A 15096-nucleotide genomic window follows, 5' to 3' on the forward strand; every position below is an offset into this window, starting at 1 on the left:
AAATGATGGAGAGCAGCTTGGGGAGCTCATCCAGCAGCTCCCTCATCCCCCTGGGATGGGTCCCATCTGCTCCCACAGACACCTGTGAGCATCTGAGTGGCTCAGCAGGTCCCCAGCTGCTTCCTCCAGGATTACAGGGGGTCTCTTCTGCTCCCTGTCCCCATCTGTCACCAAAGGATTACACTTGTAAGGACAAGCTGTCTTCTTGTTGAAGACTGAGGGAAAGAAGGGCTTGAGTATCTCAGCCTTTTCCTCATCTCTGGTAACCATATCCACCCAAGTAGAAATTGAGGTTTTCCTTGTATCTGCTTTTGCCATTCATGTATTTATAAAAGCATCTTTATTGTCCTTCACAGAAGTAGCCAGGTTAGGTCCTAATTAATCTTTCACCTCTCTGATTTTCTTCCTGCATGACCTAGCGACATACTTGAACACTTCCTCAGTTTCCTGGCCCTCTGTCCAAAGTTGATGTAGCCCCTTTTTCCCCTGAGTTCCTGCAAAAGCTCCATGTGCAACCAGGCCAGTTATTGTCCTTGCTGGCTTATTTTTGGCACATAGGGTCAGTCTGCTCCTTTGTCTTCAAGAAATTTTCCTGAAGTATGTCCATCCTTTCTGGATTATTTTGTTTTAAAGGGATTCTTCACTTAAAAATTCAGGACCTGGTTTAGAATTTCCCATATCTACATCCTGAATAGGCCCAAGTCTGCAATGGGTTCTCAGGGAACCAGGGCCCCATTGTGACAAAGCATGGCCTGATGGAAACCCGGTGCCTCTGGGACATCTCCAGCCTCGGAGGAAGCAAGTGTCCATTGTGACACAGCACAGCCTCGTGAATCACAGGAGAGCACAGTGACACCATGGGATCCTGGGGAGCCAAGTGTCCATTGTAAACACAGCGGGGCCTCATGGAAGCCAGGAGATCATTGTTACGACACACGGTCAAAATTGGACCTTGCTTCTGTGAGATTTCATTGCCCCACAATGTTCTCCTGGGTTCCAAGAGGCCTCGCTGTGTCTCAATGGCCCCTTGCTTCCACGAGCCATGGCAGGGTCCCCCTTGCCCCTGGGTTCCATCAGGCTGTGCTGTGTTGACAACTGACACTTGCTGCCATGAGATTCCATTGTGTCACAATGGTGCCCATGTTTCCATGAGGCTGTGCTGTGTCACAATGGGCACTGGATTCCACAAGAGCTGGCAATGTCCCAATGGCAAAAGGGTTCCATGAGGCCATGCCATGTCACAACTGCCTGTGGCTTCCATGAGATTCCTTTGTGACACAGAGATCTCCTAGACCCCATGAGGCCTTTGTCTGCCACAGAGGTGTCTTGTTTCTAGAATGCCTGGCAATATTTCTGTGGCCCTTGAGTTCCATGTGGCCTCTGTCTGTCAGAATTGACCGCCCTTTGCTTGGCCCCGCCCCTTTCCCCTCACAGTTCCCGCCCTTTGCTTGGCCCCGCCCCTTTCCCCTCACAGTTCCCGCCTTTTCCTTGACCCCGCCCCTTCCCCTCACAGTTCCCGCCCTTTCCTTGACCCCGCCCCTTTCCCCTCACAGTTCCCGCCCTTTCCTTGACCCCGCCCCTTTCCCCTCACAGTTCCCGCCCTTTCCTTGCCCCATCCCCTCCCAGTTCGGGGCTCGGAACGGGAGAGGAGGAGGAGGGAGGGAGGAAGAGGCGGAGCGGCAGCAGGAAGCAGGAGCAGAGAAGGAGCGAATCAAGCGCGCGACCCCGGAGCTCCCTGAACTCGCAGCCCCCCCGGGATCATCGCCCCCCATCCCGCAGGTGCCCGGGGAGGGGGAGCTCGCCCCGAATATCCCGGGGATGTCCCTGGATTTGGTGTTATTTTTGGGGGGGGATGTTTGGATGTTGCAGGGCTGCAGAGGCGCAGATGGCCCTCGGGGGGACATCGGGGGGTCCCCGGGAGGTGTTTTTGGGGGTCCCGGTGGGTGCCGGCAGAGCCCCGGCGGGGCCCGGGGGGATGCGGGTCCCCCCGCGGTGGGGGTTGGGCTTCCCGGGCCGGGCCCTGCGAGCTGTGCCGGGGCCAGGTGGGGAGCGCGCGGGAGCGGCGGGATCGGCGGGGGGACACCGGTTTGGGGGAGCCCCGGGAGAGCCGCGGCTTCCCTGAGCGGGAGCCCAGAGACAGGAGAGCCCCAGAAGGGCAAAGCGGGGAGCCCGAGAGGGGGGGACCCCTGGGATTGCCGGGACCCCGGCGGGGGGTGCTGGGGCTGGAGGGGCGGCATGGCCGGGAAAGGGGTTCGGGGGTGCGGGAGCCGGGAGTGCCTGCTCCCAGTACGAGCCCAGTCGCTCCCAGTATGAGCCCAGTCACTCCCAGTATGATTCTGTTGCTCCCGGCAAGAGCCCAGACAGTCCCAGTCATTCCCTATTATGATGCAATTTGCCCCAGCACGGTCCCAGTTTCGCCCACGTCCTCCCATGATAACCGAAACTAAAAGACAAACAAAAATACTTTTAACAAGAATTTTAAATGTAGAGAGTCAAGGCATTTCTGTATTTTCTGGCCACGATGTTTTGGCCAGGATGTACCACAGAAATCTCATCCACACATTACCGGGCTGTGCAGAGAGAATCATTTCGTGACACTCCCTTTTTAGCAGATTTTTCAGATCTTTTATACAGTCAATGCTCATAGAAATGAATTGGGTCAGTGTTCATTGGTCTCAAGCTGCAAATATTCAGTTCCTAATATTTGGCCTCCTTTTGGATCGGAATTTCTTCCCTTCTGCTGTTAATTCCGTCTTGATTCCCTGATTTTCTTATCAGTCTTTTCAGAGGAGATGTCTGCAATTCTGCCCGAGGCAGAGTCTGGGGTAGATGTTCCTGGGTGGCCGCTGATGTTCTGTTAATGGCCGCTGATGGCCCTTGATCTTTAAGCTGCTCCCAGTCTGTTGATGTGTTGTGTTCATCAGACCCCACCTGGTGCAGCAATGCCCTGGAAAGAAACAAAGAAGTCTTTTTGTAGGGCAAATTAATCCCCTCGACTAAAGTTATGCAAAGATTTTTGCAAGGATACGATTTCCAACACCACTTGTGTCCAATGCGTTCCCAGTTCTCCCAGTTGCCCCTAGCATAGCCCCTGCAACTGCCAGTAAGATCCCAGTATGAGTCCAGTATGATGCCAGTCTCTTCCAGCAGGGCCCCAGTCACTCACATTTGCCCCCAGTTGCCCCAGCATGATCCCAGTTTTTCCACCAGCACATTCCCATTCGCTCCCAGTTAGGTCCCAGTCACCAGCCCTGTGGTCTCAGACATTCCCAGTATATCCCAGTTGCCCTGAACAACCTCGTAGTCCTTGCCAAGCACTCCCACTTACCTCAGCATGGTTTACCTGATCCTAATTTGATCCCAGTTCCACCCAGTAGCTCCTAGAATACTCTGAGCTTCTCTCAGCATGCTTTGTGTATTTTTTGGCGCGGGGGGGATGTTTGGAGACTACACAGCTGCAAATCTGATCAGAAAATGCCCCTTGAGGGGAAATTAGGGGGTCCGGGTGGTGTCTGCTGGCAGAGGCAGCGTGGAGGAGCAGAGTCCTGTGTCCCCCAGGACCCCAAAGTGGGGAGCCCAGAGAGGGGGGAGTGCCGGGATTTTGGGACCCTCAACAGCCTGGAGAGGGGCAGGGGGGACTCCTTGGAACCCCTGCACCCCAAAATAGAGAATAAGGGGAGAAGACACCCCAAAATACCCCAGCATCCCTCAATGGGGAGGTGAAAGACGGGGGACCTTTTGGATTCCTGGGACTCCCAGCAGCCTGGGGAGGGCGGGGACCGAGTAGATGGGGGACCCCCAATACAAGCGTGACCCCCAGCAGCTGGGACAGGGGGGAACCCCCAAACACCAACGGAGAGGGACCATTTCCAGGGACTCCTGGGAGGCATTTTCAGGGCTGAATGTTGGTGTTTGGGAGGTTTTCATGGACCCGAGATGCTCGGGGACTTGTAGAGATGGAGTTGGGCAGGAGGAACCCGCAACACAACGCGCTCATCCCTTGTTTTCCCCAAACCAGGATTTCCCATTCCCAACCCTTGGCCCCATGGACAAGGAGGAGGCTGCGAGGAAGAGGAAGATGGCCCAGGAGCCGCAGGCAGGTGAGGAGGAAGTCAGTGCCCCTTTCCCCCTCTGTCCTGCTCCATCTCCCAGCCCAGCACGGCCCCCGGCTGCAGGACAACCCCGCTGCTGACGCCGTCCTGCCGGGGACGCGATGGGGGGATCTCCTTCCCCTTCCCTCTGGCACGGAGGCAAATCCCATCCTCTGCTTGTCCTTCCTGCCCCAGACAAGGAGCTGAGCACGGAGAGCAGGGAGGACAAATCCCCGCGGCAGAACCTCGTGGAAGAGGCCGTTTGGAGCGGCTCCACGGCACAGGAATGCAACGGGGAGGAAAAGCCGTGGAGATCCCGCACGAGGAGGGGCTGCAAACGCAGATGGCGGGGATCTGAGGAGGAAAGCCCCAGCCTGGGCCGGGGGGGCGGCCGGAGATGGAGCCAGAGCTCGGAGCTGGTGGTCCATGAGCAGCTTTGTAATGGGGAGAAGCCCCACAAGTGCTCAGGGTGTGGGATGAGCTTCAGATGGAGGAACAAACTGATTCAACACCAGAGGATCCACACTGGGAAGAGGCCCTACAAGTGTGGGCAGTGTGGTAAGAGGTTTCCCACCAGCTCCAATCTTCTCCAGCACCAGCGGATTCACACGGATGAGAGGCCCTTCCGCTGCCCTGACTGTGGGAAAGGCTTCAAGGAAAACGGCCATCTTGTCAGGCACAAGCGCATCCACACCGGGGAAAAGCCTCACGAGTGTGAGGAGTGTGGGAAGAGCTTCAGGGACAGCTCCACCCTGATCCGCCACCAGAGGACCCACACTGGGGAGAGGCCCTACAAGTGTGAGGAGTGTGGGAAGAGCTTCAGTGAACGCACCACATTGATTTACCACCAGAACATCCACACTGGGGAAAGGCCATACAAGTGTGAGGAGTGTGGGAAGGCCTTCAGGCAGCGTTCCAGCGTTACCTGCCACCAAAAGATGCACACTGGGGAGAGGCCCTATGAGTGTTCCAAGTGTGGGAAGAGGTTTCTCTCCAGCTCACTACTCCACCAGCACTACCAAACACACACGGAGGAGAGGCCTTTCCAGTGCTTTGACTGCGGGAAGGGCTTCAGGCGAAACTCCCAGCTCATCATCCACCAGCGCATCCACACTGGGGAGAGGCCCCACGAGTGTCCTGACTGCGGGAAGGGCTTTAGGCAAAAATCCACCCTCATCAACCATCGGCGCATCCACACTGGGGAGAGGCCCTACAAGTGTGAGGAGTGTGGGAAGAATTTCACCCAGAGCTCAGCCTTGACCAAACACCAACGGAGGCACCGCTAAGGGAAGCCCTGTGAGTGCCCCGAGTGCGGGAAGAGCTTCGTGTGCTGCTCCAGCTCCATCCCCCACTGGAGGAGCCACGTTGGGCAGAGCCCTGGTGACTCACATTGCCTGGGATCCATGTTAGGAAATACCTGCTGGTTATCGTTTTGTTTTGGCCTGCATTTTTATGTGTTCTCTATCTCTTTTCACTCCAAAAGCCAAGAGGGATCAATCTGTCACCTGAAAAACACTCAAATCTCACTGAAAGCCCCTTAATTTTAACCCAAAAGGGATCAATCCCACCTCCAAGTGCCTTGTTCCCTCCTCAAAACAACTCAGTCCCACGGGAACCTTACTGGATTCCACAGCCACCAGGGTGAGAAGGGGTTGGAAGGAGATTGGGAGAAGTGGGATCCAAATTTGGAGCACTGGGATTGGGATTGTGTGGGGCTGGCTGTCAACGGATTGATTTGATAGTAAATAAAAGTTTCACAATTCCTGATTTCTGTCCCATTCACTTCCAGTCAGTTGCAGTTCTGTTTTCAGTGGCACCTTCTCTGCTGATTGTGTTTGTGTCCTCCTTTCTCTCCTGTCTCTCTCTGCCTGCTCTGTTTCTGTCTCAGGGTCTCCCCTGACCCAGGGCAGCTCCCACCAAAGACCCTCCCCTGATTTAATTCCCCGTGCAGGAGCTCCAACAGCCATGGGTGAAGTTAGGAAGGCTGGCAGTGAAATGTCCCTGTAAGATCTTGCTGCACTTGGCTTTTGGCCCCTTCTGAAGAGCTTTGCCTTCAAGGGCAGGAACATCTTTTTGTGGCTGGGAACTGGAATTCCAGACCCTGGCAGTGTGAGCCGTGCAGGAGCATCCAGACTGGGATCATGGGGCTGGGATCACATGGACTGGGATCCTCCAGACTGGGACTGCACAGACTGGGACCAGATGGATCAGGTCCAAACAGACTGGGATTGTACAGACTGGGATCACATGGGCTGGGATTGTACAGACTGGGATCACATGGACTGGGATTGTACAGACTGGGATCACATGGGCTGGGATTGTACAAACTGGGATCACATGGGCTGGGATTGTACAAACTGGGATCACATGGACTGGGATTGTACAAACTGGGATCTCATGGACTGGGACCATATGGACTGGGATGGCTGCACCAGAACGATGGGAACCGAGGCTGTCCCGCCCCACCCAGGGGTCCCTCCCAGTCCTGCCCAGTCCCGTGCGGGGGCGCAGCCAAAACTCCCCGGAGTGAACGCGGAGATCCCGGAGCGCTGCCGGTGTCGGTCTCTGTCCCGGTGCTGGTCTGGGTCTCAGTCTTGGAGCAGTCCTGGAGCGCTCCTGGTGCTGATTCCGGTCCTGGTCTCAATCTTGATCCCACAGTTGTGCTGGTCTCGGTCTCATTCTCAGTCCTATAGCGGTGCCAGTGCTGGTTCTGTTTTCAGTCTTGGTCTTGGCCTAATTCGTGGAGTGGTCTTGGTCCCAGTGTTGGTGCTGGTGCTGGTGTTGGCCCTAGAGTGATCCCAGTGCCAATCTCAGCCTCAGGCCCAGTTCCAGAGCGGTTCCAGTCTCGGTGTTGGTGCCGATGCCGCTCTGATTCTCAGACCCAGAGTTCTCACTGTGCCAGTGCCGGTCCCAGAGCAGTCCTGGAGCCCTCCCAGTGCCGGTTCCTGTGTCAGTGTGGGCCTCAGTTTTGGTCCCAGTGCCAGTTCTGGTGCTGGTCACACTCTCAGTCTTGGTCCTAGTCCTAGTTCCAGTTCTGGAGTGGTTCTGGTCTCAGTTCCGGTGTCAGATCTGTTCCCACTCTTGGTCTCGGTGTCCATTCTGATTTTGGTCTCATTCTTGGTGCTGATGCCATTTCCTGTGCCAGTCTTGGTCCCAACGATTTTAGGCCCTTTCAGGTGATTTTATACCAAACTGGGCAGTTTTAGGCTGGATTTTAGTTGTATTTTGAACTCTGTTAGGCCCATGTGTATGGTTTTAGATTCTCTTTGTATGAAGTTGAGGCCTCTCTGGGTGATTTTAGGCGAGATCTGGTGAATTTAAGCTGCCTTTGAGGCCCTTGTCTGGGTGATTTTAGGTCTAACGAGGCCTTTTAGGACCATGGGGGCCTTTAGCTCTGATCATTCATCTCACATTTCCTGCCCTTTCCTTGCCCCGCCCCTATCCCCTCACAGTTCCCGCCCTTTCCTTGGCCCCGCCCTTTCTAGTCACAGCACTTTCTATCTTTAGCCCCGCCCCTTTCCGACCGAGCCCATGTGTTCACCACGCCCCTTTCCCCTCCAAGCCCCGCCCATCTCAGGGCGCGTTCCTCTCGCGCATGCTCAGAACACTCGGAGGTGCCTTCCGGGCGCCGCCATCTTTGCTCCCTGTCTGCCTGCCCGGCTTCAGCATGTCCGAGAGCTACGGTGGGGCTGGGGGGGATCTATAGGGGATCTATTGGGGACTGAGGGGGGGTCTGAGGATTTCTATAGAGGATTTGGGCTTGGTAATAGAGGATTTGGGGTCTCTGGGGGGTCCCTTATGGGTGATTGATAGGTCTATCCGGCATCTATAGACTGCTGGTGGAGGTTTTACAGCCCTGGGGGATTCTGGGGGACTTGATAGGGGATTTGGGATGCTCTGGGGCTCCCTAAATGGGGTCTGGGAGGTCTATAGGGGATCTGTAGGGGACTGGGGTGTGCCCTCGGGTCCCAAACCCCAGTTTTTTATCTAGGTAGGAAAGGCTTGGCTCCTGCCTCTGGTTGGGGCATCTCCCAATGGGATGATGTAATCTTATCAGTCACACAATAGGACTTAATGGCCCATTAACAGAAGATATCTTCTGGAGCAAGGATGGGTTGTGAAAAGATAACGATGATCATCCCTCGATCTTATCAGATGTCACATCAGCAGAGGATATCTCCCACAGAGATAAGGATCACCACCCCTCCCACATTTTAACAGATGGTGATAGAATACACATTTTTGTACTGTACCCCAGGACATCCTCACACAACATCTTCTTACCTTATCTGTCTCTTGTACGACTGCATGTCCCTTACCTCCTCACAGCACAGCCAGCAGACTCTGGGTCAGCCAGCTAACCCACTCATTTAGAACACCCCAACTCCTTGGGCAGGCACAGATGTTTCCACTCCTCAGACATCAGTACAGCTGTAATTCATTGGGAGAGATTGCCTTCTGTACTAGCCTTTCAATCTGTCTTCCCACACTGGGGCTCTGTGCTTTCCTTCCTATGGAAAAGAACTGTCATTCTGCTCCAGGTGCCCATGGCCAAAATTGGGATTCCTGCTCCAAATTTCCTTAGATGCAAGGATTACTCCCAGGTGAAATCTGCCAGGATAGACAGATCTGGCTGCCTTGGCCACCCAGGGGCCACCTCTCATCTGCCTTTGAAACACTGGGACTGTGTGGTTTTCTTTCCTGTGGGAAAAAAAGCACCTTTCATGTCCAGGCGCCCATAGCCAAAATTGGGAATCCACATCCAGAATTCTCTATATCCAAGGACAGCTTGCAGACAAAAGCTGCCATCGTTGTCAAGTCTGGCTGGCCTTGGCTTCCTAAAGGCTGCCTTTCATTTGCCTTTGAAACACTGGGGCTCTGTGCTTTCCTTCCTAATGAGAACAACTCTTCTTCCAATCCTGGCATCCAAAACCAAAATTGAGATTCCACCTTTAAAAATCCCTATGTCCAAGGATAGATCCCAGATGAAAGGTACCAGGAGAGACAAGTCAGGCTGGCTTGGCCTAAGGGTGGCCACCTCTCATCTTCTTCCAAAACACTTGGGCTTCTCACTTTCCTTTGCAATGGTGAAACCATCCACCTCGACCATGCAGCCGTGGCTGAAATTGGGATTCCACCTCCAAAACTCTGTGCATCCAAGGATTTCTCCCAAGTGAAAGCTGCCAGGACAGACAGGTCTGGCTGCCCTTTGTCTCTTGGGGACTGCCTCATACCTGCTTTTGGAACACTGGAGCTCAGTGCTTTTTTTTCCAATGGCAAAAACCATCCCTCTAATCAATGCAGAAATAGCCAAAATTAGGATTCCATCTCTGAAATTCCCTATATCCAAGGATTGCTTTCAGACTAAAGCTGCCAGAACAGAGAGGTCTGCCTGGACTGGGTCTGTGCTGGTCGCCATTCATCTGTCCCTTAAACACTGGTGGTCCATGATTTCCTTCCTATGGAAAAGAGCCATCCTTTTCCTCCAGATGTCCATGTCAATACTGAAATTGGTATTGTACCTCTAAAATTCTGCATATCCAGGTATTACTCCCAGACAAATCTGCAAATACCATCAAGTCTGGCTGTCCTTGGCCTCTGGTGACTGCCCCACATCTGCCTCTGCAACACTGGGGCTCGGTTGTTTCCTTCCTGTGGAGACCATTGTGACACCTTGGGGACCCCGTGGATCCAAGGGGCCATGGTGACACTGTGGGGCCTCGTGGCACCAAGGACATCACTGTGGCCCTGCTGGGCTGCATGGTCCAAAGGGGCCGGTGTGAAGCAGCAGGGCTTTGTGGAACCAAGAGGCCATTGTTGCATTCCAGGGCCTGGTGCAGCCCAAGGGCACCGTGGATCCATGGAGATCATTGTGGCATTGCAAGGCCCCATGGAATCATGGAGACCATTGTGACACTGTGGGGCCCACGGAACCAAAGGGCCATTGTGACCCTGCAGGGCCTCATGGAAGCCAGGGGCCATTGTGACACCTCAGGAGCAAGGAGAACATTGTGACATTACAGGGCCTTGTGGAACCAAGGGGACATGGAATGGGTCTGGATGGTTTGGCTGCCTGGGGGCTACAAGGCAGATCTGGCTGACCCTGGCATGTTGAGGGCTGCCTCTCATCAGCCTCTGGAGCACTGGGGCTCTGTGCTTTCCTTGCTAGGGAAATAAACCATCCCTCTTTCCTGCTGCCCAAGGCTGAAATTGCTACTCCCCCTAAAAAGTTCTCCATCTGCAAGAGTTCTCCAAACAAAATCTGCCAGGAGAGACAGCTCTGGCTGGCCTTGACCTCCTGCAGGCAGTCTCTCATCTACCACCAAACATGGGGCTCTGCGTTTTCCTTCCTGTGGAAAAGAACTGCCCTTCTCACTGAGGTGTCAATGGCCAAAATTGGGATTTTACAGCTAAAATTCCATCTATCCGAGGACTGCACCCAGAAAAATGTAGCCAGGACAGACAGGTCCTGCCTTGTTGTCTGGTGATTTTCTTACACTATAAGCAGAATATTCTCATTTGCCAAGACCTTGGAGAGGGCCCAGAGATCTCCCCAGGTGGGGTTTGGAGGCTGCAAGCATATGAACACTGTGTAGGGGCAAAGGAACTCAGTGCTCAGTGGAGTGGAGACTGAGGAGAGCAAAGGAGAGCCCTGGGAGGGGCTGAAGGTCAGTTTCAGAGATGGTGGATCCTTTTGATATAGCAGAAAACAGCCTGAGAATGAATTAATTAATGCCAAGGGAAATTGATGAGGGCCAGACTGGACACAAGGACAAAGGAATTTCTCACCCAGGGAAGGGCTGTGTTGCAACCTGTCCCCCAGAAGGAGTCTGGGGCAGCCCAAGGCTTTGTGTGTCCAGGCAGAGGCAGGCAGGAGGCAGAGCTGTCAGCAAAGGAAGGGGCCAGCGAGGTGGGGCAGCTGGGGGATGACGACAGCCTGCAGGGACAGAGGCGCAGGGCATGGACACCGTAGGACAGCCTGGGCTGCAGAGGGCACAGGGATGGGCAGCAGCTGAAAGGCCCTGACACAGCCAACTCCTGCAGCACTTGGGCCATGCACGCTGGCCCTGGGCCTGAGGCCAGCAGGGGACAAGTGAGCCTTGCTGTGCTGGGGCCTCATTGCCTCCTTGTCCCTGCTCAGCAGCCTGGCAGGGGCCGCCCCATGGTGCTGCCCTTGGCATTGCACATGCCCAGAGCCCAGTGGGCCGGGAAGAGCCCTGAGCAATGAGGGAGGGACAGGATCTGCCTTGCCAGGGGCTGGGGCTCAGCCCTTGGCCCTTTGCATTCCTGAAACACATCCAGGTTTGCTCAGCATCACAGACACCTTTCCCTTGTTTGTCCCCCCTGTCATCACTGCCTCCAGTGTTCTGCTCTAACTGGAACCTGGGGACACAATCTCAGTCGTGTCCCTCAGTGGGACCTATTAAAATTTCAAGAAACTTCAGTGCTTCAATTTAAATTTGAGTTATTAAGAAGACTTTTTGAACACTCTCTCAGGGACTGAGTCTGATGTAAACTTCACCAAATACCTGAGAATTTCATTCAAGTCCTTGTGCTGCTGAGCTGGGCCAGGCTCCTGGCACAGAGGAAGCTCCCATGCTCAACCAAGAAAATCTTCGAAAAGACATTTGTGCTGAGGAGCAGCTCCTCTGCCAGCCCAGCAGGGCTGAGGGCACTGCCTGCAGGCACTGAGGGCACAGGAGCCAGGCACAGACAGGCTCAAGGCAATCAGGACTGGGAAGACATTGAGCTGAGACTGCACTTGGGGAAACATCTTCACAGCCCTGGACATGGTGAGTGTGTGGGTGCAGGGCAATGTCCCCTGTGCTCCTGGAGGGATCTCCTGGAGCCAGCACAGCCCACAGCCTGGGGGATGTGTCAGGAGGACTCTCCCCGTTTCTCTGAGATAGAGGCAGAGGAGGAAGAGGAGGATGTGCTGCAGAGCGGAGCTGCCCTGGGCACCGTCAGAGGGACAGGCCAGGACGGCTCCTGCTGCCAGGGACGGCTGCAGGGGCTGAAGCTGGGGCTGCAGCCAGGGCTGCCCAGGGCTGTCCTGCAGAGCAGCTCCTGCAGCTCTCAGGGCTCTTGGCCAGCCCAGGCCATGTGCCACCTGCCAGGGACAGCTCTCAGCCTGCCTGGGAGCTCTCCAAGGACTGTGGGGAGAAGTTGGAGGTGGAAGTAGCCATCCCCATCAGGGCAGAGTCCTCCTGCTGTGGAGATGGTGCTGCATGGCCAGGGCTGCTCTCAGCTTTCTCCTCAAGGGAAGGGAAAGGGGCTGTCAGCTGTGTATGTGTCACTGACACTCCTGCACTGTCCCACTGGGCATCAGCAGATCTACCTCAGATTTCCCTCACAAAGTGCCTCCTCACCCTCCTCTGCCTACAGACAGCAGCAGCAGCTCCTTGTCTTGCAGCATCTCTGTTTGTGTGAGCTGCCCTTAAGGCCCTGCTGCCAGGGAGATGCCCCTGGGCAGTGCCCTGTGCTGGGAGGGCTCTGCAGGGCAGAGCTGAGCCCCCAGGGCTGGGCTGGGCTCTGGGAGCAGTGACAGGGACAAGCCTTGGATACACAGAAACAGCTCTCAGTAGGTAGCAGAGAGCCAGACCAACTCTTGGTATCCCTTCCTGTTCAGCTACACAGGGCAAGAGAGAAGAGTTTACAGAGACTGACTTTGAAACTGGACCGTCCAAAAACGCCACTTTATTTTTCCAGCACATTTTAAGTCTGATCACCCTGAATTAGAGGGAGGTTTAATAAGCAAAGGGCAACTGTGTGGGACCAGTAGGTGGGACTGCACTGGGGCACAGAGAGCCCTGTTTTCCCTCTGGGTTCCCCAGTGTTCAGGCTGAGAGCAATGCTGAAGATGAGGCACAAACTCAGCAGCAAAAACATGAACTCAAAAATAGAACAGTTTAGCAAATGACTGCCCAAAGTAAGAGAATTAAGTTTGAAGGGATTCCAATGAACATTTTATAGGATTGGCTAAAACAAGTTGGTCCCAGTTTTATAAATACCTTCTTTCAACAGTCCCTGATGCCTAGAGTGAAGAAATGTCCAACAGCAGCTCCATCAGCCACTTCCTCCTGCTGGCATTGGCAGACACGTGGAAGCTGCAGCTCCTGCACTTCTGCCTCTTCCTGGCCATCTCCCTGGCTGCCCTCCTGGCCAACGGCCTCATCATCAGCGCCGTAGCCTGCGGCCACCACCTGCACACCCCCATGTTCTTCTTCCTGCTCAACCTGGCCCTCACTGACCTGGGCTCCATCTGCACCACTGTCCCCAAAGCCATGCACAATTCCCTCTGGGACACCAGACACATCTCCTATGCAGGATGTGCTTTACAAGTGTTTTTCTTTATGTTCTTCATGTCAGCAGAGTTTTCCTTTCTGACCATCATGTGCTACGACCGCTACGTGTCCATCTGCAAACCCCTGCACTACGGGACCCTCCTGGGCAGCAGAGCTTGTGCCCACATGGCAGCAGCTGCCTGGGCCAGTGCCTTTCTCCATTCACTGCTGCACACGGACAATACATTTTCCCTGCCCCTGTGCCAGGGCAATGCCCTGGGCCAGTTCTTCTGTGAAATCCCTGAGATCCTCAAACTCTGCTGCTCCAAATCCTATCTCAGGGAACTTGGGCTTCTTGCTGTTAGTGTCTGTTTAGCTTCTGGATGCTTTGTGTTCATTGTTTTCTCCTATGTGCAGATCTTCAGGGCTGTGCTGAGGATCCCCTCTGAGCAGGGACGCCTCAAAGCCTTTTCCACCTGCCTCCCTCACCTGGCCATGGTCTCTCTGTTTTTCAGCACTGCTTCATTTGCCTACGTGAAGCTCCCCTCAATCTCCTCTCCATCCCTGGACCTGGCACTGTCAGTTCTGTACTCAGTGGTGCCTCCAGCCCTGAACATCTTCATCTACAGCCTGAGGAATCAGGAGCTCAAGGCTGCAGTGTGGACACTGATGACTGGATGCTTTCAGAAGCACTGAACTGTTGGCAAATTTATGCAAATCACTTCTAATAAAAGTAATTTTTGATACTTCTTGTTGGTTTGCTTGTGTGTTTTGTTGCCTTTGTTTTACTGGTGAAATATTGTCCACAAAGAAACGTCATTGTGCCATTTCTCATTTTGGTTCTCTCCATATTCCCTGTAGCCACAGACTGTTAATGAGGAGCTGTGGCCTCGGTGGCTTTAATGAATTAAGGATCTCCCAGCAAAGTTTTCTCCAGAGATGCCCCTTCTGTTCCCTTCTCTGGAGCTGCAGCAGCAATGTCTGTGTGCAGAGCTGGGGGCAGATCAGTGCTGGCACAGCAGCTGTGCCCAGCAGCAGCAGCACTTGGTGCTGCCAGTGCTGCTCCCGTGCCACTGCCCCGCTGCCCTCCTGGCCCTCGTGTTGCTGCAGGGCCTGAGTGCTCTGGGGGCCGGGCACAGCCCTGGGGGTGGCAGTGCCGGGACTGCAGCAGGGACAGGCCATGGGCACTGCTGGGGCAGCACTGACGCCTCAGGCCAGGGCCTGGGGGCTCCAGGCTCCTTGGCCAGGCTCTCTCCACAGCACTTGGCCAGCCCAATGCTGAGCACAGAAAAGCCCCGGGAGCAGCCCCAGGCTGGCCGTGGGCAGGCTGGGGGCAAACAGCATGGCTGGTGCTCTGCAAGCTCCCTGCAAGGGGGACACCCTGGCAAGGAGCAGCAGAGCAGGGGCTGATCCATCCCCACTGTGCTGGACACCCCAGGGCAGCGTCCCAGAGCGTCCTCATGCACCTGCCAACAACATCCCCCCTCTGCAGCCCTGGCCTCTCCCACAGCTCACACAGGAGCCACATCCTTGCAGGCACACACACGGCAGCACTGGCTCAGGAGCCCCTGTTTGCATTGCACACAGCAGGGTCTGCACCCCCATGGGGCTGCTGTGGGGACATGGAGCTGAGTGAGCACAAATGCCATCAGCCCCTGGGGCCAACAAGGGCTGGGGGACGGGAGAGAAACCACTCAGATTTGTCATGGCCTCTGGAGTCA

General features: G+C 55.0%; 2 protein-coding genes across 2 annotated transcripts; both read left to right on the forward strand.

Moving 5' to 3' along the window:
- Positions 1–3985: 3985 nt before the first annotated feature.
- On the forward strand, positions 3986–5814 carry LOC148219422 (uncharacterized). Its single transcript, XM_088157637.1, has 2 exons — positions 3986–4100; positions 4287–5814. Exons 1-2 carry the CDS (start codon positions 4046–4048, stop codon positions 5375–5377), a joined length of 1146 nt encoding a protein of 381 aa, XP_088013763.1. The 5' UTR covers positions 3986–4045; the 3' UTR covers positions 5378–5814.
- Positions 5815–13138: 7324 nt separating this feature from the next.
- Positions 13139–14071, forward strand: LOC148219423 (olfactory receptor 14J1-like). Its single transcript, XM_088157641.1, has one exon. The coding sequence runs from the start codon at positions 13139–13141 to the stop codon at positions 14069–14071; it is 933 nt and encodes a 310-aa protein (XP_088013767.1).
- The last annotated feature ends 1025 nt before the right edge of the window (positions 14072–15096 follow it).

The sequence above is a fragment of the Sturnus vulgaris genome, unplaced genomic scaffold (genome assembly GCF_052056855.1).
Source record: "Sturnus vulgaris isolate bStuVul1 unplaced genomic scaffold, bStuVul1.hap1 Scaffold_141, whole genome shotgun sequence".
In the NCBI taxonomy this organism is placed as follows: domain Eukaryota; kingdom Metazoa; phylum Chordata; class Aves; order Passeriformes; family Sturnidae; genus Sturnus; species Sturnus vulgaris.

Coding starts and splice junctions, on each gene's coding strand:
- LOC148219422 (XM_088157637.1), top strand. CDS start 4,046: ATGGACAAGGAGGAGGCTGCGAGGAAGAGGAAGATGGCCCAGGAGCCG. Junction 4,101..4,286: donor GGCCCAGGAGCCGCAGGCAG/GTGAGGAGGAAG, acceptor TTCCTGCCCCAG/ACAAGGAGCTGAGCACGGAG.
- LOC148219423 (XM_088157641.1), top strand. CDS start 13,139: ATGTCCAACAGCAGCTCCATCAGCCACTTCCTCCTGCTGGCATTGGCA.